Source organism: Peromyscus eremicus, chromosome 11 (assembly GCF_949786415.1).
Source record: "Peromyscus eremicus chromosome 11, PerEre_H2_v1, whole genome shotgun sequence".
Taxonomy (NCBI): Eukaryota; Metazoa; Chordata; class Mammalia; order Rodentia; family Cricetidae; genus Peromyscus; species Peromyscus eremicus.
The window spans coordinates 12970525-12996219 of NC_081427.1; the positions used below are offsets into that span (position 1 = coordinate 12970525).

At 39.1% G+C, this 25695-nt stretch overlaps 1 protein-coding gene across 1 annotated transcript in view; it reads left to right on the forward strand.

The window, feature by feature from the left end:
- Positions 1-25695, forward strand: part of Fbxl7 (F-box and leucine rich repeat protein 7) — a 366946-nt gene that overhangs the window by 335577 nt on the left and 5674 nt on the right. The window contains exon 3 of the mRNA XM_059276635.1: positions 21977-22588. Within this exon, the coding sequence (XP_059132618.1) occupies positions 21977-22588 (612 nt within the window). The remainder of the gene's footprint in view (positions 1-21976; positions 22589-25695) is intronic.

The following is a 25695-nucleotide window of genomic DNA, read 5'->3' on the forward strand; positions in this document are numbered from 1 at the left end:
CGGAAAGTGGACTCCTCAAGTGTTACTTCCGTCTCTTTCCCTGTGGTTGTAAGAGAATACAATGACAAAAACATCTCGATAAAGAGTTCCCATTGGCACACAGGGTAAGAACGCTGCCCATCAAGTCAAGGTGGCAAGAGTTGGGAGCTGCAGGTTCATCCACAGTTAAAAAGCAGAGTGAGGAATGCTTGTGCCCCGCTAGGGTTTGCAGTTTGCGCAGCAGGCATCACCCAGGACTGGTCGGAACATGACAGAAAGCAACCGTTCGATAACCCGTCAATTTCATTTCCTTCCCTCCTTCAGTTCTAATCTGCACAGTTTCTGTGTATGTTAAGATACAAACTTTTCCATTTAAAATTTTGGAAAGAAAAGAAGTCCCCAGTGGAGTTTTCTGTCTCTTAGACTATAGCTACTTAACAACCGTTTGCTGAGAGCATCTATTTTATCGAAGCTAGACACTGGAAAGCTGAGCAAAGCAAGCACGCAGGGAGTTAGGAACAGAGGATGAAGGCGGCTGCTGCATGGTAAGCATATCTTGGAGAAGCTAGCATGGAGATGGATGGCTCCAGTAGCCCTGAGATGATAGCAGAATTTCAGATTTGAGGTGAGGGCGCTTTTTAAAAGGTAAGCCCAAGGATGATGAGAATTGTCATGGAAACTGAGTCCGCTGTTCTCTGGGCTTGTAATTGTATTACATCTGGAAACCTATCATGGTGTTACTATTCATTTCAGCCATTTAACAAACAGCTAGAAACAAGGAAGTTAAAAATATTTATTAATTATTATATGACAAATTCTCCTTCAGTATTTAATCTGAAATTATTTTTCCACTCTGTTATTTGTAATGATGTTTCAAGTAGATACAATTTCCCTCATTTTACAGATTCAGAAATCAAGGCATGGAGAATTTATAGTGATGCCTGAATGGTCACTCTGTTGGGGGCTTATGGGTTAGAAATCAGATTAACTCCAAATCTGTGCTTTTGTACTAACCACAATGACTGCAGTAAGAATGTCTGGAAAGATATTGCTTATTTTGTAACATCTGATGATCTCTCTTCCAGCATTTCTTTCAAAAGGTGGTAGGAAATTATAAAAAAAAAGTGATCAAAGTTAATTTGTGTCCATTTCAATAGCAAGAAATGAGCATTATTCTTTAATGTGTTTCAAATCAGTACTGAGTTTATAAGCACAGAATGAGCACTGTGGGACGTACAGACTCACCACCTCAACAATTCATTTTAATAGCAGAATCAGCATAAATCAGAAAGATGACCACAGTGAGTTAAGACCTGTTCAATTTGAGTGAACCTATTGCATGACCCGATTATGATGATTTTCAGTTTAATTCTAGATGAGCTATTGTCTACAGGATCCAATTGAACAGTAATGATACAGTGGAGTCTTTGTACATTTCTAACTCAACATTAAGCCCAAATTGCTGAGCTTGTTTGGGTGGATGTAAGTCAAATATCTCATAGCACAAATTATGTTTGAGCATATAGTTGTATGGAATGAATTGAACTGTGTCTCTTTGCTATGCCTAGTATCAAGGAGTAAGGAAGCAAAATCCGGCTCAACTTAAGCACCCAAACAAGAGCCACATTGATCCATGATCAAATTCGCAACTGAGCAATAGTCTGTTCCATCAGGTAAAACCATCAACATATAAAAATGCCAGGAAAATAGGGCTCATATGATATCAGTCACAGTAACAAATATGTCAAAAGAACTTTGAGAATTTTGGTTGGTTGTTGTCACAAAGAGCTACGTCAAAGAGAATATTCTAATAACAAAATAACATTTTTATTCTAGGGCATGTTAAAATATAAGACTTGTTTGTCTACCTATCGATAGGGACCTCAGACAGTAAACTTGCGTCTTGGAAGCCATGAAGACCATCAGAACTGAGGGGAGGCTCTTGAGTGGTAGCGAAGAAACATTTCTTTACATGTACATTACAGTTTCTATAGTGCTTACTGTTTACAATGTAGGTAAAGTCCCATCTGAGGTCTATGGGAATTAACTGTACAATTTATTTCAAGGAAAAGATTCTGCCATGTGCCCAATGGACATGTAAAGAATATGTCATATTTTAAGTACTAACGAGTAGAGACTTTGTTGCTATTATCTCTTATGAAAAGGTAGATTCAAGAAGTAAATACAAACTCTGCCCAACAACTACACCCCAGCTGTATACTAATACAATCAGGCTAATGAGAAATTTCTTAAGGCCTTTTTGTTATTAGATTTACTAGGAAGTGTGTTCATATTTTTAAGTTTTATGCAAGCTGCTTCACAAAATAGGATAAAATAAGCCTTCAAAACAGTTCTAAGATAAATCATAAAGTTTTAGAGACAATGAGCTATTCCTTTTTATAAAATAAGTGAGCAAAATGAATGTCAAAATATCTATGTTTCTGAAACAGTTCAAAGCCATCAACACGCCATTGTCAGTTTGTCCTATATGTTCTGTTTATAGATCTGCCATTCCCCCACCTATGATTATAAAGATGCCTATCAGAATGCTGAAGTTACTGAGGATATTATATATAACTATCCTTGTCACCATGATAATCTATATTTTAATGTTAGTACTAGGCCTACATTACTTATGTAATTGGCATCCCAAAAGCTATTTCAGAATTTTTAAATCTAGTTCATTTCAGTGGCAAGAAAACCCAGTGTCATGCATAGCCTAAAACATATGGGATGAGGTATAACTGAAACTCAGCAGGGAGCCTTAAACATAGTTGAAAATCCTCTAAATTGTCCTGGAAAACATATAAAAACTAAAATGCAGTGAAGAAAGAAGTTGCTGTAGGCTGGAGCAATTGCATTCAGTGAGTGCTTTGCTTGAAAACATTACAACTTGTGTATGTCTGATCCTTTACATTTCTATGCCTAGAGAGGACTTCTTAAAATTTTCCACTCACAACTGCTTTTGCCCAAGAAATTCACAAACGACATTGGGTGTACAGATATATAAATCAAATATTAGAATAAATCATAGGGTTTTAAAAAATAATCCTTTTGTATACATACCAATTTGCCTACTATTAAAATCTGAAAGCAAATTTGCACACTGATGAGATAGGTGTGTTGTTTATTTTACATAAAGCATTAAATCCTGGCTGAAGCTTGATACTGCAGGGCATAGAGCAATGGCATTTTTCAGAGTTGGTTGACATTGTGATTTTATAATAATAATAAGAATGCTGCTTCACATAAATATGTAATACTAAATGGCAGATACATTTGGGCTATTTCTGAATTGTTGGGAATCCTGGCCTAAATTCATTTATTCATTCATTCATTCACTTTAGTGAAACTCAACAAACTGAGGATATTATATATAATTAAGTATATATAATTATATATAATAAGTTTAAAAATCATAGCACTTTGTGTTTTAATCAAAACATGAACTTCTCCTCCTCAGTAGATTTTTAAAGTCCATGACAATGTGTGCCCTCATGATGTTACCTAAAGTAAACATTTTTAAAGTCAAACATTCTAACCCAAGTTTTAGTAGTTTGATACATGAAGAGGAATGATGGTGAAGCAAGATTAAAGGTTTTCTTTTCCATAATTAAACCTTGATATTTCTATAAAATCAGACAACTATAAATAAAAAATAAGACTGTATTTTCTATACATGGCAGTCTCAAATCCAAGCTGAGGTATTTAAAGCAGTGTGCCTCTGGGTGGCATGGAAGCACATGATGTGCAGAAATGCACGTTATTTGTTCAGAAGCGAGGCTGCAGTGAAGTTGAGTGACAAGTATAAATTTTCCTGAGTAAAAAATGTTTTGCAGGCCCTCTAAATTTAATAAATATTTATATTATCTATGTAGTCATTCAGGTTTATGTAATAGAAGACAAAAAGAAAAACTTTTAAAATTTACATTTGTGTGTGTGTCTGTCTGTCTGTCTATCTGTCTGTGTACACATGCCAGAGTGTCTTTGAAAGTAGACTACAGCTTGAGAGAGTTGGTCCTTTCCTTCTGCCATGTATTAGAGATGGAAATCTGGTCACCTGACTTGATAACAAGCATCTCTGCCTGCTGAGCCATGTCACCAGCCCTCAAAGGAGAAGCTTTACAAAGTTAAATCTATATCCTTTATAGCATTTTTTCTATCCATCTGTGTATTTGCCTCTAAAGTATGTGGCACCTCTTTACATACTGTAAATGGTCTTAGGTAACATCATGAGGGCACACATTGTCATGGACTTTAAAAATCTACTGAGGAGGAGGAGGAGTTCATGTTTTGATTAAAACACAAAGTGCTATGATTTTTAAATGAGGCACACATCCATGTTAAAGGAGTCCGGGAAATAAAATTTGACATGAGCATTCTTTCTCCAAGGACATTTGTGCATTGATTGCAACCAAATAGTCCTTAGGCATAGCAATATGATAATTATTCTTATAGTTCAATTTATATTGTAGCCTCAAAGCAAGAATGTGTGTCAGAGGGTACAAATCTGTATCTAAATTAGTTTCCATAGGCAGGAGACTAAACCTGAATGTGATTGTCCCTCTGTAATCCTCAAAAAGCTGCAGCTCAGAGCTAAAATCTGCACCATTCCATATCACATGAATTTTCAGTGTCATTTCCCCATTGATTTTCCCTTTCAGCTGGAAAGTCACTTTGTTGCATCTGCTCATGTTCTGCAAGGTATTTATACTATTCCCAGAAGTTTCTATCTTTCATGGGATGTTTCTCTTTCCTTTATAAATAAGACTGAATATTTAGTTAATTAATGCACACACACACACAAAATTGATAAAGAAGACTGGATAATTAGTTAATTAATACACACACACAAAATTGAGTCTATATAAGCCATGTATATACAATAAATACACAAAATATAATATGAATTTATATACTATATTTCTATGTGCAATTGTCCACAGAGAGTGAGCCTAAGATTCCTTGTGGATTCTGAACTCCAGCCTTCTCAAGTGCTATATACATGTTTACATAGAGCCTACATGTATGTTCCTGTACATGTTGAATCATATTTATACTGTTTATAATACTTAATAAAATGTAAATTCTCTGTAAGTAGTCGTTACCCTGTATTATTCAGGGAATAACAGCAAGGAAAACTCTGTACGTATATAGTACATTTTTTTCCATAATCTCAAACATCAATATTTTTTAATAAACCCCTGATAGAGAGAGTTGACCATATATAATTAATATATGTACGCACACACACTATCAACCATCACACTATTTTTGACTCTTAGCTTCAGTATTCTGAGACATCGTACTGTTTCATGGGTTCTGCTGATTGAATCATAGCATATGAGATCATTGGCATGGAGGAGGGGTTGCTGCTGAAATGGATTTGAAAGAACAGCTTTTCATAGGCTTTACTTCTGGGCTGAATACTTGAAAAAATCAGTTTAAGAATCATTAAAATAATAACTTCCCTCCCACTAAAAAAAAAAAAATCAGCATTTTTTTTCCTCCCATAGTTCTTAAGACATGGTGAACAACTACATGTAAGAAACGCAAAAGGCTAAGACCAAGCAGTGTGGCCCAGTCAGGAGCTATTCAGAGGCCTGATCTAAGTTGAATAGCAAAATCCCCCAAGAGGAATCATTCATGCAGAGTAAAAATGACTAGTGCTGTTGAGGGTCTTCCTGCAAATAGAACTGCGAAGGGAAGACACTCTAAGGAGGCTCATTGAAGAACTCTAATAGTAGTAATCAAAGAACTAACTTTGAATGCTCACTCATAGGTATATGCTTAAGAATATATCAGAGAGTGTTTATTTAGAGTCATTCTCATTCACAAAGTTGCTCCAGGTCCCAGGACCAACTAGCAACTAGGAGACCTATCTGAGAAGCCCTGCGGGTAAGCTTACTATGATCTATCTCACAGTCTCAGGTTCTGCTTCAGTTCTTGATTTTTCTCAAAATGCAAAGACAGACACTGTTTGGGGCAACCTCACAAAAGGATGGTTTATTGGTACAGGGGAATCAGTGACTGTTACTTCATAGTCCTTCTCTGGATCCTGGGGTGGCATCCTTTGAACCTGAGAATGCTGGAGGATGTCTCTACAAAGGCCTTCGATAGAGAAAGTGAAGGGAAGTCACTCTCATCCCCTTCCTGGATATCTGATGTGATTCTTTCTCACACACTGAGTCTATACCACCTATGAGTATCAGTCTGTACCCAATACATTGAAAGAAAGAAAAACATCACTGTTTCCTGGTACTTGGGTTAAACAGACATTATTCCTACTGCTGCCAAACAAGCCAGCCAGAATGACAAGTAAAGATATTAAAAAGAAAAAAACTTTGTTTGGACAAGGAATTATTTTTAATTTCTGAATCAAACACTTTCAATTCCCAAGAAATGTGTCACCACAGATTCCTTATAAAATTCAAAACAACATATAACAACAAATCTCTCTAGGATCCTCAGAGTGGACACTGAGGTACTCTGTGCATATTTCCAGTAAAAATAAATGAAAGAATAACACTGAAGTCTCAGGTCGTATTGATCAGCTAAAATTGAAAGAATTTGATTTGAGGATAAAGAAAACTTACTGTAACTTCTGCTAATATTTATAAGCACAGGGACCTGTTGGCCTGATCTATAAGAGCTCCAATTTTCTTAGGGCCAATTTTACTTCATAGTCTGAAGATAAATTTGATGAATAACTTGTGACAACTATCTAACTGGAAATAAGAATCTTTAGGAGTAGAAAACTATTTATTATTGAAAAACAAATTCTTCAGAAAAATAATAACTAGAAACTTATTTAGTTTCCAGAACACATATAGAGAATTTTTCTATGTTTTTAATTTTTTTTTATTTTTTTGAAATTATAACTTCACCATTTCTTCCTCCCCTTTACTTTCTCCAAACCCTCCCATATACTCTGTCTCTCTTTCAGATTCATGGCCTCTTTAATTTGTGTGTGTGTGTGTGTGTGTGTGTGTGTGTGTGTGTGTTCCTGAAATATATTGATATATAATATGATATGTATCCAAAAATACGTGAATACAACCTGCTCAATCTGTATGTTACTTTTATGTGCGTGTTTTCGGGACTGACCATTTGATTTTGGATAAACAGTGGGTGAGCTCTTCCCTGGGGGAGACTGTTTCTCCTATTCTAACCTTTCCTTAGTTGCCTGTAGTTTTTTTCCAGGCTTGAAGCTTTGTGAACTTTCCTCCTCCAATGTTAGCATGGCTGTTGGTGTCATCCTTGTTCAGATCATGCTTAGGTAGGCATGTTGGTGAGCCTTCATAGGTGTCGCTTCTGACATTTCTAGGAGACACAACCTCCCAGCAAACTTCCTCTTCCTCTGGCATTTATATTCTTTCTGCTTTCTCTTCCTCAGTGTTCCCTTAGGTTTAGGAGTTGTGTTGTGAATGTATCCGTTGGGACTAGGCTTGGCAACTCGGCATTTTTATTGATTGTAGTTTTCTGTAGTGATCTCTGTCTGTTGCAAAGAGAAGTTTCTTTGATGAGGGGTGAAGACTACACTTATCCATGGGTATAAGGACAAATATTTAGGACATAAAGTTAGGGATTATGCTGGTTTACTAAAGTCAGGGTTGTGGTTTGTTCTCCTTCAAGAGCCATGACTTCAGTAGTGGTACACATACTTTGATGCAACAAACAGTTCTCTAATTTCTCTAATTGAACTTAAGACCTACTCAAAAAGAGAAAAATTGTGACTGGTACTGAAATATGAGCCAACTACTTAGCACTAGAGAATTAAAATAAATAAATAAATAAAAAGTAGATTCCCTAGTGACCACTCCAGGATTACATTCTTCAGTGTTTACTCCAATTCTAAGAGAACTCTACTCTCTACCACCATAGCTGAATGTATCAGTCTACTCATGCTGCTGTAACAAAGATACCACAGATTCAGAAATTTATGTATAGCGCACATCAGTACTCAGAGATCTAGTGGATAAGAAGTCCTTGATCAAAAGTCTTCAGATTCTAGTGAAGGCATGCTGTTGGGGATATCTGTCTTCTCACATGTCTTCACAAGATGGAAGGGAGCAGTAGTGCCCACTGAAATTTCTCTTAGAAGAGCAATATCTTCATATACAATGACTCTATTCTCCCAAAGACCTTATCTCTAAATACTATCATTTGGGTTTGAACAGATGTTCAAATAGTTCATTAGGTTTGAACATTTTGGGAGGGCATGAATATCCAATCTATTGAGCTTAATAATTCTGGAAGAGTAAAAAGTCTCTTCTTGTTATTGTGGGTTTTAAAAATAATAAGCCATAACTTATTTACTTATAACTATCTTCCTTGTGAAATTAAAATGATATATATAGATAGATATAAAATTTGGATATGTAATATATCCAAATTACATGAGAATTTCCACCCTTCTGCATGAGATCTGGGCCTTTATAAGTCTCCTACATCAAAGGGACTTTGAAGTATACCTAGCACAAGGCACTCAATATTCACATGTGCATGTAAAATAATTGGATTTTAATTCTTAACTAATTTTAATCAGGATGTGATTGTCTGTTTTACTGCAAATTACACAAGCTTATTTTTCGAGTTAATATACATTTTAGAATGCAAATTCCCAAGGAATTCAACTGCATCCTTCAATACTTAATGAAAGTAGGGACAGAAACTGTATTTAACTAGAATCCATAAACTCCACTCCAGTAACTTACCACTCCAGGTCCTGTGGAATTTTCCAAAGAAGAAAGGGCCCTGTGTCCACCATCTTCTTGTGCCTTCAAAGCACACAGTAGTGATTTTATATTGGCTACATTGCTCCCTGTGGCTGTGTTCCTTCCTTCTTTATAACAGATGGTTAGTTCTGACTCCATTCTTAGGGAAAGCCCAGCCCTAGTCAGTACTCTGAGATCTGTCTGAAAGCAGTCATAAATTTGGCTGCATTCAGCCCATGGAACTGCCCGTGTAAAGTGTATCCCAAGTTAGTATAAGATGCAGCCCTCTCCCACCACAGCCAACATCCACAAAACTACAGAGAGATGCACAGCTGGGAGATAAAACAGTACTTAAGTACTGTTTTTCTTGTTCCTTTCTTTGTTTGATAATATAGAAGAAATAAACTTTTTGTTATTTGATTGGGTCAAGCATTCAAAAAATTCATATGAATAGTGAGCATATGTGTTTATATTTATATCACATATAGAACAATGATTTGTATGCAATAAATGCTTTCTATAAAAACTTAACTGTAATAAGAATTATACAGAATTGTAGCAACAGAGAGCACCTTTCCAGATTACTAAGAAAAATAAGGAATTTCCTGGTACTTGGATGTGTTCTCATGAATTAATTGATCTTTTACATGGTCGTAAGTTGAGTGACAGTTTATCTTTTTCTTTCTCCAAAGTTAAATGTGGGTATTACTCTTGCTTCCCAAAATGCTTTTGTTTTCTACTGTGAAGTGAAAAATTGGAAGCATCTTTTTTCTGCCAGGTAAATTCAATACGGTCTACCCATTGCACTTTAAAGGACATGACCGTGGGGTGTCTGCAAATCTTCATAGGGGAAGTGAGAGCAGAGCATTGCCTAGCAATCAAAGGTGGCAAACAAGGCTGGCTTATGCAGTACAACTTGAAGGTTGAAAATTAGAGTGTTACGCCTTTGCATGAGTCTTTGTGCTGATTCTCTTATCTAGACAAGTGCTGCCTCCTTTAGCAAGCTTTGCAAAGCTATCTGTAAGCTCTGGAGGACAGGGAATAGAAAAATGCCGTCTCTCCCACTATCAAGGAGAAGTCAGTTCTGATTACTGCTCTTGATACATGAATCAGTTTGAGAAAGAAAACAGAAGCTCCCATTCCACCTTAGGTTAACTGAACAACTAGAGAATGGACCTTAAAGCTAGCTCTATCCCAATGCAAAAGTATCATACTATTTGTAATTTTTGTGAGTTTTTGTACATTGTTTTTGTGAGAAGTAAGTGTCAATGTGGTAAGAATTGAAAGATATAAGGAAGAAAAAGAATCAGTAAGCATTTTGACTCTGATACTCTGTGGTGAGTCCTGAGTGAGATAACTTCTGAGCATACATATTAAACTAAGTGTGTGTGCTACCTCAGCCTAAATTAAGTGAAGAAGCAAAGACAAAAAGTCTGCAAATGAAATGTTAACGAATCCCAGGAGTGTGCCAGCTTCTCCCATCTAAAGCATCTAAAGCATCTAGTTTCTGCTGTTAGTCCCTGTCAATATTTCCAACTGCAACCAGTGGGAAACTGTGAGGGATTTGTTTTAGGGCAAGTGAAGCACATTTTCTTTAATTTGTTAGTTGAACAACTGCTGGATGATTGAATACAGGCAAGACTGGATGGCTTAGAGATGAAAAAGACAACTCCTGATACTACATACTCATTGTACCTCACAAGAGAGACACCATGTGAAGAGGGACGAGATGGAATATAAATTTATGTTGGAGCTCAAGGGAAACATTAAAAGTAGCTAGGTTATTCCACTTGGAAAGTTCAGCAGACTATCTCACATAGTGTAGTATTGGAGACCTGAGTTGTAGCTGAGAACTTAACAGTTAATTTGGGGAAATAGGCCTCGGCTTGGAGAACATCAGCATGTGCTTAGAGATGGGAACTTTGTGGAAGGGCCCCATACTCACTATGAAAACTTGACTGTCTTTCTTGAGTAGTATCTAGTATTACTGAATGCCTACATAGTGTAGGTATTTAACAAAACAGTACGGAAGAAGCTGTATGTGTTTCCTGTTGCTGATAAGGTCTCATTCACCAACACCAGGCTTAAGACTTCAACATGTCTTAACTGTGTAAAGGGAACACAGTTTCACCTATAACAGAAAGAATAATCCATTTGGGATTTGAGTGCTGGAAAATAAGCCTGTGTTTTAGAAAGTTAAGTCTAAATGTAGAGTGGAGGCTCTGTTAGAGAAATGTTGGGGGAAGGACAAGAATCAGGTGCATCACTTCACACGTTATTGAAGTTGTGAGAAAGGAAAATTTGAACTGACGTGGAATGGTAGAGAGAATGAAAGGAGAACTGAGATCCATGGACATTTAAACTTAAAGACTTGGCATCAGATCTGATGCCAGTGGGTGAGAGTGAGAGAGGATTCCAGGGCATTCCTAAGATTTTAGCTTGGGAAGCAGATGAGCTATGATGTCATGAATACAGAATGTAGGAATAGGACAATGTTTTTCCAATGATATTGTTGAGTTCACCCCTGTACATGTACTGTAACTAGATCAAATAGCCTGTGGATAGAGATCAAAAGACCAGCACAGCATTGTTCATGCAACTCTCTCCAGGAGAATTTTTCAAATATTCTTCAAATTTTTCAAATTTTTCAAATGTTAACTACTTACATGGCTACTGAACTCATGAAATGTGGCTATTGTGCCCAAGGAGCTGAGTTTTCGGTTAAATGTAATACATTCAATTTTTAATAGCTACAAGTGCCTGACAGCTGTCCTATTAGATAACACAGCTCAAGCAGGTGCTTGGGCAAGTGTGCTTAATACTTTAAAGATACACAGAGGAAATATCAACTAGACACCGAGTTTGAGTGCTTATGGCAAGGGGAGAGACTATAGAAACTACCCAGAGGCAGAGCAGCTACTAAGAACAGGACTATAACTCTTAGGGACATCAGCAATTATATGGTCGACTACAGAAGAGGGCCATGAAATAGTTGCTGAGAAGAAAGGAGAAGTGCAACCTAGAATAATGTTGCACAAACATTGGAAATTTTTCGAAAAAGCATCTACCATACCACAGAAAAACAACTCTTATTGAATAAACTACAGAAAAGAGCTTACCCAATTCAAAGTCAATGACCACATTTTCTTAACTAAGAGAAAGGCCACTGTACTCCAACAAAAGGTTGTGGTTTTAACTCCTTCCACCTCCACACACGAAAGACCTTGCAAAAGTTTATGGAAGAAAGAGGAGGGAATTTCCAAAGAGTTTCTCTGTGGAATCCAGACTAGCATGTTCCTAAAAACAAACCCATAGTGGGAGGGCCCAGAACTTCTTTCCTGTGATGTCACCAGTAGAGGTTCTGTGACTTTTAATATCTCCATTAACAATGATGTTACTTTCAGGAAAGTTCCTAACTATGAGGAGAAGTGGGTAAAATCGCTGCTAGCTTCCAAAAGAGCAATTTATGGATCATGAAGTTTCAGTGACTTTCCCTGGTTATACAAACTCCACATGGTAGAAAGCAAGTGGGAATTCAATTTAACTATATTTTCACACCAAAAATGTCCCCTAAAGTTAAGACATTTACATTCTTAATGGCTGTGATATCTGCCTACCATTTCTAGCATTATTCACTTAATGGTTTTTAACATAAAATTAAATTATTATTTTAAAGTAATGTAGGATTGCATTGTCTTATATGGAAAACTAAATAGCTTTTCATAAATAGGTGATGATTTTTAAAAATAAAAAATAATTCTAATGAATAAAATTGCTGCTTTACTTTTATCTGAAATATGTGAACCAACATGTTTTCACCTTGGATGGGGCTCAAATGACAGAAAGGATTCCACCGAAGCCTGGCTTATGGAGCTCTTAATTTAGATAGGATTACTTACAGGAGCATATCATGTGGGATTGTCTGCAAGAGGGTGAGCAACTTAAAGGCAGCCACACCACTGAACTAGAACCCCTCATACTCCCTAGAAATAGTCAACAACATCTATGTACCATCAGGGATAAGAGAAACTTCCTGTGCCTTATGCTCTCTCCTCTTCCACAAGGGGGTGGTAGTGAGCTCAATTTTCTGAGGCTCTCATGCAGGTAATCATAACCACTCTGATGTCATGACAGCAGCAGCCATGTTATGCCTAGAAGACTGAGTTTGACAATACTCCACCCTGTCTTCCAGCTCTTGCATTCTTTGTGCCCCTTCTTCTACACTGTTCGCTGAGCCTAGATGTGGGGAGGAGATGATATAGATGTATGTTTTCTCTCAAAACAAGAAAACATTGAATCACTATGCCATAGCAATAATAACTTATTCCCAACAGGTTGGCCACTTATAAGTTAGTATAGCAGCTGTCATCTACTGCAAAAACAAGCTTCCCTGACCAAGGGCTGTTGTATAACTTTTCCTGGGGAGACATTTACCAGCAGGTTTTCCTCTGCAGATTTTTCGCCATGACTTTCTTTTTAAGCAGACAGTTCAGGCTTATTTGTTTAGTTGCTACAGTAGGAGAAGTACTTCAGCCATACTCTCCTTTGGTTCTGTCATATCCTTATTGGAGCACCAAGTGTTACAGGACTTCTTCTGGAGGAACACTAACAAATATCTGCTCACAAAGTACAGCACTAGTGACGGACAGAAGAAGTGATTCTGTGCAAATCCAGTTTGGTGAACCAATGAGATTAACTGGGCTCCCTGCAGGAGCATGGGCAAGTGGTTATTTGTAGGATCATGGAAAACAAACACATAGATAGCTACACAAAAGAAGATGCTCAACCCTTGCATGCATGTGCATGTACACACACACACACACACACACACACACACACACACACCAGCAATTGATAATTGTGTCTTCAAGGATGTATTTGGCCACATGTACCTCTTGAGTTTATGACACTTTTGTCCTTCATGTGACCTGCCCACCTTTGATGGAGGAATATCTCTACTAATCTACTAATGATCTTGTAAGGGTCTCATAGACATGATCACAGCTATTCTGATTTCAAAATGACAACATCCGTGTCTTCCCTGGAGGACAAAAGCTCTATAGCAATTACAAAAAGAAATTATTGAATAAAATTTTATAAAACCTAGCTAAATGTATCTGCCTATCAAAGACTTTGAACCTGGGGACCTGATTTCTTTTTGTTAAGAAGGGATGTCAGCAGTCTAGAGAGATTTTATAATTATCATAGATTATGTGTGTGCCTTGTGGTTTGAATGAAATGCCCCCTTCCATGGGTTTGAATACTTGAGTTCTAGTGATAGTGCTATTTTGAAAAGTAGAAGAAGGTGGAACCTCTAAAGGAAATCAGTCACTGGGGGGTGCATACTGGAGTTTTATAGCCCAACTCCATTTCCTGTTCACACTGTGCTTCCTCCTAGAAGGTGTGAGGGGTCAGAGCTGCACAATCCTGCTACCAGGGAACTACTTGCATTCATGCCTTACACACCCATGATGTACTGTATCCCCTAAAACTGTAAGCCACAGTAAACGCTTCCTCCTTGAGGTTGTTTCTTGTCAGCTCTTTGATCACAGCAAAAGGAAAAGTAACTAATAAATCTTATGAAAGGGGGAAGCTTCTAATAGCGAGGTGATATCTCAGGAATGATGCAGACATTCTTCCCATTATGGGATATTTTTAAAGTCATCCTACTTTGCCATTGGACATAGAAGAAGGGGAAAAAGTAGGTGCTAGAAGTCATCATTTGAGCAAAAAAAAAATCAAGCCAAAAGGAATCTGTGAATTATTATTAGATTGTGTTTGTTAGGCTTTCTGATCTTTCTGTGGGTATCACATTCCTGAATGGTCCCTTTGGGGTACTCGTGCCATTTTATTTATGGGTTACAGAGCACTGCCTGTGACTTCCATGCTTCATAGCAATGTGAATATTCCTTTCTGGAAGAGCAGAATGAGTCAGATGCTGCATAGCATTGGGAAAACTGAATCAAACATTTACAAAGAACTGTACATTAGAATAAGTTTTACACACACTAGCATGAGAAAAGTCTCATCACTTTCATTGAGATTCCACAAGCCAGTTGCTATGGAGATGCTCATATGAGGCTGGTCCTGGTGATTGGCAATGCAGGTACTTTCTTCTGGACAGGTCTTTAACTGGTGTTTATTTGATTCTGCAGGGGCCACCTTCTGCAGTTTCAGCACAAACTCTTGAATCCTGAAGTTAACTCCCTCCATATGAAACGCAGGTTTAACCTCCCATGTATAAGTTTCTTCTTTATAGCAGACAGTGCCTTAAATGTGTTCTAGATTGTTTATATGATCTGAACCACATTAAAAGAAAATATTTTAAGTAAAACCAAGAGATAATTGATATGCTCAGAGTGTATTTATTTTTTTCATTAACTAGGTTTTATAGATCTATTTTCTTAAAGCTTGAGTTTAAGATAAGAAAGGAACTGTTGCTTTTTATGGCAATAGTTCTTGAGGAGAAAGCTGAGTTGTGATGGAAAGCCTCCTGCACCAAAGCTTTGGGCACCAGAGGGAACACACGGGTTGGCTTGGAAACTTTGATGTTGAAAGCCCAGAGTCATGTAAATAAAATCCCTAGAGTGTAAACAGCAGTGGTTGGAAAATAAAAACTACAAAAATAGACAGCTAGCTAGTTAGGAGAGTATGTAACTAACAAGCATGTGTGTAAGAGATGCCTTGAATATTTTGATACTGTACTGTGATTACTAAGGATGGAAAATTTCCAGAATTTTCAAACTACGAAGAAAAAAATCCATGAGGATTTTCACCCAGAAAAAAAAATGCAATTCTTTTTCATATTCTTTATATATTCAAATAGTTAAAGGATTTATTTAAAGGACATTTTCCTATACCAATTATATACTTGAAAGTAATTTAAATGATTAATAAAACCAGGATTCTTTTTTTTTTAATTTTTATTTTGCAATACAATTCAGTTCTACATATCAGCCACAGATTCCCTTGTTCTCCCCCCTCCCCCCCCCACCATCCCCCCAGCCCGCCCTCCATTCCAATCTCCTCCAGGGCAAAGCCTTCCCCACAGACTGAGATCAATCTGGTGGACTCAGTCCAGGTAGGTCCAGTCCCCTCCTCCCAGGCCGAGCCAAGGGACCCTGCATAGGCCCCAGGTTTCAAACAGCCGACTCATGCAGTGAGCACAGGACCCGGTGCCACTGCCTGGATGCCTCCCAAACAGATCAGGCCAATCAACTGTCTCACCCACTCAGAGGGCCTGATCCAGTTGGTGACCCCTCAGCCATTGGTTCATATTTCATGTGTTTCCGTTTGTTTGGCTATTTGTCTTTGTGCTTTATCCGACCTTGGTCTCAACAATTCTCGCTCATATAAACCCTCCTCATTCTCGTTAATTGGACTCCCAGAGATCCACCTGGGGCCTAGTCATGGATCTCTGCATCCAGATCCCTCAGTAGTTGGATGAGGTTTCTAGCACGACAATTAGGGTGTTTAAAAACCAGGATTCTTTAAAGAATCTACAGTCTCTTATTTTATTCCACATACGACTGTATCTATAATCACAAAGTGCAATTATATTTATTTAACTTAAGCATCACTATTGTATCAAAATATACATTAGTTTTTGACAACAACACAAAAGCTTATTAAAATACTGTTTAGCATCATTTTTTTCACTGTTAGCAGATTCTACATTCATCTTCTTCATGTTGGACTCCTGCTCCATTTATTTTCAAGACCTAAACAAACTTCTCTATCCTTCATTGTGTTGTCTCTTATGGGATTTGGGAATAGCTTCAATATGGTCATTTGTCTGTCTGTCTCCCCAAAGGATTACAAGAAATTGCAGACACCTGAGTGTGTGGTGGAGATGTTTTAATGGGGGTGAGGGAAAGCCAGGAGGTTGGCTAGGAACATTTGGTTTATAATCCAGTCAGATGCAGTCTCTCCCTTGCTGGACCTCAACTGGGCATGAGAAACAGTGTGTGTTAAACCATTCACTGAATGAATGGACACTCCTTCTCCTCATAGCCATGTAATACATGAATCTACAACAGAACAGTTTATTACATTAAATATATAAAATTAAAATGCCTTCCTCTGCCCTGTTTTCCCTAGCCAGAATATTCCTTGTAATCCATTTTGTATATCTTCCTTAAGATACAAATGTATTTTTTTTACCATCCTTTGACTATATCTACCTTCCAGTATCATTAGGAAACCAGATACAAAACCCCACATTTTATTGCAAGAATGTGTCATTTCTCACTTTCGTCTCCTGTTCAGCTTTCATGAGACATGAATTTTTCTCATTTCTATCTTTCCTCTGGTCTTACATATTTATAATTGACAATATATTCTCTGACTCTTTTTTTAGTATGTTTGCATGACATATGAGAGTATATGTGTGTGTGCATGTTTGTGTGTGAGAGTGCAGGCATGCTGGTACCATGACGCATGTGTAGAAGGCAGGGGGAAAGCTTAGGTGTCAGTTTTAGCATTTCACCATGTTGGGCATAGGGTCTCTTGCAATCATGGTGTATACCAGGTTGTCTGGCGGGCAAGCTTCCAAGGCCTCTCCTGTCTCTCACTCCTGCCTCACCACAGGAGTGCTGCCACTCTAGCTGTATACCGCTAGGCTCAGCTTCCCATGGTTGCCTGGTATCCAAACTCAGGTCATCACCCTTACACGGCAAGTGACTTTATACACTGTACTTTCTCTGCGCCCACCATTTCCAGTTCTGATATTTGATACTAACCAGATGTCTTCCTTTTGCAGACTTTATCAGCTTTTCTCTGACGGATTTCTCTGTCTACCTACCCCACTGCAAAGGTCACTCATGTACCACTCAACAGTCCATCTGCATTCTGAGGAACACATTATTAAACAGTTTCACTACTGTGACAACAGCATAGAGAAGTCTTGCAAACTAAGATGGCTACAGTCAATATACTAACATAGTGTAATGTGGCCACCATCATATATGTGCCATACATATTGGACCCAAATGTCAGTTATTTGGTACATTTACTTTGCCTTTAACAGACTCTATTACCAATTTATGCACTTATTTACGTACAAACAAAATATGTTCAAAGAGTGCCTGCTGATAAAGCAATAGCCTTGATGGATTTTAAAAAGCCATCAGCCTTTATATAAACTCTGGAATATGCTTTAAATATGTTGTAAAAAATGTTATCTTCACTTAGGAGTTTCTGTGTTTCCCTTACTGGCATCCTTTCTTCAAATCATGATCAAGAATCGTTTGCTTATAAAAGAATTCTAAAAATTTTTATTACTTTATTTTGTGTGTGGAGATATTTTGCCTGCATGTATGTTTGTGTGGTATGTGCATGTTGGGTGCTTGCCAAGGCCAGAAGAGTGTATCAGATCCCCTGAGACTGGAGTTACAAACTGTTGTGAACCACCATGCAGGTGATAGGAATTGAACCCAGATCCTGTGGAAGAGAACAAGTACTCTTAACCACTGAGCCATCTCTCCAACTCCCATATACAGGAATTTAAGAGGAGCTGATACTGGTAGTGATTAATTGGATACTTTAAAGAAGGACTTGGTCCCATGTATTTAAAAGTTTAATATTTTTTATGAATCCCATTTTCTCCTTGCAAAACACCCCTGACAGTGTGTGTAGCTAGAGTTTTCCTGCCTGGCCCACAGTCAGGACAAATCTCTCTCACCTGCCAGCCCCTCAGACCCAACCAAGTAAACACAGAGACTTATATTGGTTACAAACTGTATGGCCATAGCAGGCTTCTTGCTAACTGTTCTTACAGCTTAAATTAATCCATTTCCATTAATCTATACCTTGCCACGTGGCTCGTGGCTTACCGGCATCTTCACATGCTGTTTCTCATCGTGGCGGCTGGCAGTGTCTCTCTGACTCAGCCTTCCACTTCCCAGCTTTATTCTCCTCCTTGTCCTGCCTACATTTCCTGCCTAGCCAATGGCCAATCAGTGTTTTATTTATTGACTAATCAGCAACACATTTGCCATACAGAACATCCCACAGCAAGTGTGTAGTTAACTCCTTCTACCAATCACAAATGTCCTCATCTTGATGTGGTGGAAGGGCAAAGAAAGATAAAGTATGGTAACCAATTTTTATATAGATATATGTAAAAGCCTATCCAGTCTTAAGATGACCGTTAGATTTGTGATTAAACTGTCCCTTAGTCCAATACATACCACTTCCCTGCTAAAATAAACTGTAGGCTTCTACTTCAAGGTGGATAATAGGTAGAATTTTACTAAGATCAGATATTCAGAACTGAAAATAACTTTTTGTCTGCAAAGTCTAAGTTCACCTGTAGTTAGCAGTCTTTCTACTTGTTTGTATCCCAGTGTTAGAAGACCAGGAGGAGGGCTGTAGCTTTCTCCTATCTTTGTCATGCTGCTTCACCTCTACCCTACTCTTCTGAGTGTGTTTGGTGGATTGGCACTGAAGTCCTTGACCCTACTCTTCTGAGTGCGTTTGGTGGATTGGCACTGAAGTCCTTGACCCTACTCTTCTGAGTGCGTTTGGTGGATTGGCATTGAAGTCCTTGACCCTACTCTTCTGTGTACGTTTGGAAGCATGGCACTGAGGTCCTTGGTTCTAAGCTGCCTTGAAACAGTCAACAGCAACACCAGTGCCATTTAGTTGAAAGGATCAAAGGAGAGGAAAAGTACGTATAAAGAGTGGAGATGCTGTTTCTGCATTCTCTGGTGCAAATGATAGCTGCTACCTGAGCCATATGTGGTTCCTGTTTGAAGTGGAAGCCATATTCTGTTTTTGCAGTGTAGCATCACAGTGTGGTATCTCGATAGTTCTGTGAGTCATCTGTTTCTATAAACCGTATTTAATGTCAGTAAATGGTTGTTTGACACATTGTCTAGCAAGTGTACTTATTTTATTTTTAATCAAATGTGTTTTTATCAATTTAAATGCATATACACATATAGATATTCACCTTTTAAGTTTAATATGTGACTATTAATATGGGATAATATCAAGAAAAGTATTTTATAGCAACTTCTAGGTATGTATCTCTCAAGCTTAGACCATCATTTTCTTGTTCTGTAATTATTAGGTGCCATATATTCCATTATGATTACATACTTTTAAAAGTTCTAGAGGGACGTTCTTTACCCATTTTAAAGTCAGCCAGAAGTACTCAGGGCAAATCCTGATATGTATTCCTGGTAAGATAAATATCAGCTTTCTTGGAATAAATCCTACACACACACACACACAAAAAAAAATGTGAACAATGAAGAACTGTGGACTTCCTTCTGGGGTTCCTATTGATAAACTCTAGGTGAGATGGCAAGAGGAACTATCAGAGGGCTTTCCAATTTTTCCAGCCCAGAATATTCCTCAAAGTTGTGGGAAGTTTCCATCTCTTTCAGTGTATAAATTCCTATAACACTCAGGTATGCTTGCAGATGGAAAAAGCGAATGACTAAAATAATCATTAGAGGCACATCTGTGCTAAACAGTCTGGAGGTATTCCTGTTATCCCCTCAGGGCTGAGGTAAGAGAGTGAAGATGAGTGAGGCAGGTAAAGACTGCTGTGGTGAATTTGTCTGCTGCCCTCCACTAAAGGCAGGGAGAGCATGTCAGGCTTCAGGGCCTTACTGCACAGTGCTGCGAGTGGAACTCTTAAACATCTACTCAAGATGAATGAAACCTATGCAGCCAAGAGAGAGATTTCAGAGCCTCATAGCTTGTTAAACATCAGGGTTGAGAGCCTGAAATTGTCCCTCCTTCCTGGTCCAAAGTAAGCTCTTCACCTCTGTAAGAGAAATACTGGTATCAGAGCTCATTCCTTGAAAACATGTGATGATGTGGGTTGGTGTTACGGTAAGTTGGAGGCAGTTTTGAGAACCATAATTGACTTTATGCTTAAAGTTGTCCTTAAAGACTTCCTGTTCATTGTCCCTGAATATGCAAAGGACTTAAATCTTTAGACCTATAGTGACAGGTGGATATGACTGAGACATGATTTAGCCCAATCATTAATTTTTACAGCTAAAGAAATTTGTATTTTAGAAATAAATTTTCTCTGTGTCTCTATCTCTACACACCATAAACATGCATGGGTATGAACTTATAAATGCATATTTATATAAACTATATTGAGTTCATTATTTTGCAAATAATGTCTATATAAAATATATACTATCTAGGTGTATTTGGAGAGAGAGAGACTAAATTCTTGTACATAGGGAAATAAACTGAGCATTCTCTTTGAAGAATTCTGTTCTTTTAGATTTGTTTTAAATTATGTGTATGTGTCTGTGTCTGTGTATGGGTTTGTGCATGTGAGTGCTGGTACCCACGGAAGTACCAGGACCTCCTGGAGTTAGGGTTACAAGTCATTGTGAGCCACCTAAAATCGGTGCTGGGAACTGAACTCAGGTCCTCTGAATGAGCAGTACATGTTCTTAACTGATGAGCTATCTCTCTAGTCCCCAGAAGGATTCTTAATCCCTCAGCAACTTAGAAGCTATGTGTGTCTTCATGAAATGATCTCTCTGGTTTCAAAGAACAGAACAGGGCTTTTAACTGCAAGGAAATAAAGTTAGTTAGAAGGAAGAAGGAACTTTCAAAGACTGAAGCCTGACCTAACACAGAAAGTCTGATGGTTCCCCTATTCTGGGAAACTGTCATCAGAATCCAAGTGCATGCCAGGGCCAGTGAGTACAAAGGAGCAGATGCTTTCTACGCCCAAGCTCTAGTCTCCCTTCTAAAACACATCCCCCTCACTTGTAAAATATGGTACAGCCAACTACCTCTTCAATATATATTAGGAAAATAAATCAGGTCTATTCCCTAGATGGAAACAGTGCAGCTTTGGAGGTGTGCCTTTCACATGATCAGCATTGGGGGAGATGGGAAAATGGGGAAATGAGGGACTTTGCCCCTGGTCTGCACAGGGGTTCTCTTTACTGGTCTGTTTATGTGAGCCAAGGTTGTGGCAACCATGCCTGTTTCCCTCTGTATTATTTATCTGACAAGTTTTGCATGCTCTTAGCAGGCCTGAGCCACTATAATGAAATACTTGTTAGTCCAGGCCTAACAAGTGAATGTTGCAGTTTGCCTACCCTGTAGTGGAGCGTGAGGGTTAGAAGCTTTTAGAGAAGGGTGGTGCTTGCTGCCTGTGCCTCTGAAGAAGGCAAGGAGTGAAGACCATGAGGGAGTGTAACCCTTTCTCCATGTTGTGTCTTTTCCTTCCAGCTCAAGGTTTTATAATACTTAACATACTTAACACTTTGTTCTCTGTCCTTTGCCAGATTCTGACTTGAGCATGCGTACATTGAGCACGCCCAGCCCAGCCTTGATATGTCCGCCAACTTTGCCAGGATTTCAGAATGGAAGGGGCTCCTCCACTTCTTCATCCTCCATCACTGGGGAGACAGTGGCGATGGTTCACTCCCCACCCCCGACCCGCCTCACTCACCCACTCATCCGGTTGGCCTCCAGACCCCAGAAGGAGCAAGCCAGCATAGACCGGCTCCCGGACCACTCCATGGTGCAGATCTTCTCCTTCCTGCCCACCAACCAGCTGTGCCGCTGTGCACGTGTGTGCCGCCGCTGGTACAACCTGGCCTGGGACCCGCGCCTCTGGAGGACTATCCGCCTCACGGGCGAGACCATCAATGTGGACCGTGCCCTGAAAGTACTGACCCGTAGGCTTTGCCAGGACACACCCAATGTGTGCCTCATGCTGGAGACAGTTATTGTCAGTGGCTGCCGGAGGCTCACAGACCGAGGACTTTACACCATTGCACAGTGCTGCCCAGAACTGAGGCGCCTGGAAGTCTCAGGATGTTACAATATCTCCAACGAAGCTGTCTTTGATGTGGTGTCCCTCTGTCCCAATCTGGAGCATCTGGATGTGTCAGGTAAGTGGAAACTGAACTCAAGACCTTGGTGTTCTTAATGCACCACCCAGAGTAGTAGAGACATTGCTGCTGATAGAGGGTCCCCTTCTCTTATTAATATTTCTTTTTACTTTTTTAATATAATTTAATTTAATTTTATATATCAGCCACGGATTCCCTTGTGTCCCCCCCCCCCCCCCCCCCCCCGCCTGAGGATTGAGTTCAACCTGGTAGATTCAGTCCAGGCAGATCCAGTCCCCTCCTCCCAGGCTGAGCCAAGTGTCCCTGTATAAGCCCCAGGCTTCAAACAGCCAACTCATGCACTGAGTACAGGACCCGGTCCCACTGCCTGGATGCCTCCCAGATCAAGCTAATCAACTGTCTCACTTATCCAGAGGGCCTGATCCAGTTGGGGACTCCTCAGCTATTGGTTCATAGTTCATGTGTTTCCATTTGTTTGGCTATTTGTCCCTGTGCTTTATCCAACATTGGTCTCAACAATTCTCGCTCATAAAACATGAGTGGGGATAATGAAGGACAAGGGTCTTTTTACGTTTTTAAAATTGTGTGTATTTGTGTATCTATGTAGAGGTGTGTCCATAAGAGTGCAGGTGCTCACAGAGTCCACAAGAGGGCATTGCATCCACTGGAGTTGGAGTTAAAGGCAGTTGTGGGCTGCCCATCACGGGTGCTGGAAACTAAACTCAGGTCATCTGGAAAAGCAGTGTGTGCTTTTAATCACTGAGTCATCTCTCCAGCCCCCAGCATCTTCTTGCTAGCTACCAGAGATGGACAGTGCATAACTAACTGGTCTCACTGTGGACTCATAACTCTCAAGGCCAGAAGTAGCCCCTGCATTGAACATATGCCACTTTAAGGAACTGTGGGCACCTTGGTTGGGTTGGGTCAGTCTACCTTAAATGTGACCTTATACTCCAGAACAACCATGCATAATGGAAACCAAAAATCTAATTAAGACAAATAGAAGGAAATAGCTAATTAAACAGGTCATTCAGAAACTAGCCTTTTGTATTTGTTATGAGTTAGTAGAGCTTGTGAACCATGGTAAAGCCACAGCGATGTCCCTTCATGCCATGTCCTGACCTGACAGTCCACCATGGGGAATAAAATGCAGGCCTGGGAGCTGTGCTCACAATGGCTTGTCTTTCTCTAAACACTAGGGAAGTCTGTCATGGTCAGGTGATGCCTTCCCCCCTCCCATTCTCCTTTGGGTTAATTTTACAGCTCTTTTAAAGCGTTTCTCGGCTACATAGTACAAGGACAGGGTCCATTGAATCTGACTTTTCATTCTTTTGAAAATGGAAGGAAATCCCAGTATAATTGCTTTACTTAAAAGTCTCTCTTAGGCAGGAAGAATTAAAGCCCAGAGTCATACTTTGGCGCCAGACGGGGACCCAGCCTGAATAACAGCCCTCTTTTTAAAAATCTCATCTGCTGTATAGTCAAAAGATGAACATTACAGAGGCTGAAATGTGTAAGCTGTGTCAGAGAGTTTTGAAAAAAAAAATGAGAAGATGAGCTGTGACCTCAGGAATGGTTGGGGAAAGGTCAAAAGGTGAGACCCACTGTGTCGGACAAATACATAGGATCTGGGATTTACAAGAATCTGAGGTAAATGAAGCCCTTCAAAAAAAAAATTGAGGGTAAAACAGCTTCCAGCTTGTTCTGCCTTTCAGAAGCCGACATCTGAAAATATTTCAGCTGACAGCCCATTATTTTTGCAGATTCTTTCCCTGGCTGGAAAGCTGCTTACTGCTCTTCTGCTTGAGCTGGCTTCAGGACAAAGCCATCGTTACTGGGTTAGATTAGTCATGAGCAGCCATTGGCATACAGAAGCGGGAAACAAGGAGGCCTTCTTAAATCCTTCCTCCAAGGAACTCTGGAGAACATGGAGCCTTGAGATTTGGGACCATGCGCTTAGCCCTTGGAGCTACAACTTGGTGTGTTTTCTCTTTAGCAAAGAAATACAGTTGACAAACTCTTTCCCATTCTTGCCATCTGAACATTTCACAAACAGTTCCTTGTGCTTTCTCAGACTAGAAGATGACTGGTTTAGAATCTCCAACTTTGTCAGAGCATGTTTCCAGGTGTTCTTCATAGAAAGCAAGTAATTGTATTCTGTTGTTTGAGGGCCTTTTGAAATTCTGAAATGACTGAAGCCACTTTAGCTGTTTGGGGCCAGGATTATTGAGCTTTCTGGCCTGAGTAAGCTTGCTGTACCACTTGACTAACTGTTACTAAGTCTTGCTAGCTGTCCTCTACTTCATGTCATTTTCATGTTTATACATATTTCTGTAGCTTCTTGACATAAAATATTTATATTATAATTCATAACAGTAGAAAAATTACAGTTATGAAGTAACAACAAAATAATGTTATGGTTGGGAGTCACCACAATATGAGGAACTGTATTAAAGGGTCACAGCATTAGGAAGGTTGGAAACCACTGCTCTAGATAACATGGGATGACCTGTGCTATATTAAGCAAGGTAGAAAGGGCTAATGTTTAACATTACATTTCCAAATCACTGGTAATTACCATAGCAAGATATAGCATCTTGCTATTATTACAAATTACCTTTTATTAGTATTTTAAACATACTTAGGATATATTAACCAACTAATTTTGAAAATTAAAATGTAATTGTTGCAAATAAAGTTAGTTCAAAGAGATTGTCTCCAACAGGACACCTGAGAACCACCCATTTTTTTCCTCCAGAATCTATCTTTCTAATCAGCAGCATCCTATCTAGGCCAACCTAATTTCCCAGTCCCTGGAGTTCATGCCCTCTCCTCTACCTGCCTGCCTACAAGAGCACTTCATCAACTGCTCTTTTCAACACTTCAATCCACACTCCACATATTCAACTTCTGAAAGAAATGTTTTCAAGTTGTAAGTCTTTACTTTCATATACAAAATCTCCAATTAGTCTCCATTTAAGACTTGCAGGAAAGACTCATGTTTCTCCATAGCTCATGTAAGGCCCCAGATGAGTTGTCCTTCCAAAATTCAAATCCCATTCCTCCACAAAACTACCTGCAGATCGCCAAACACAAAATACTTCTTCATTCAGTAATGAATGTCTACCTATATGGTTTCCATACTA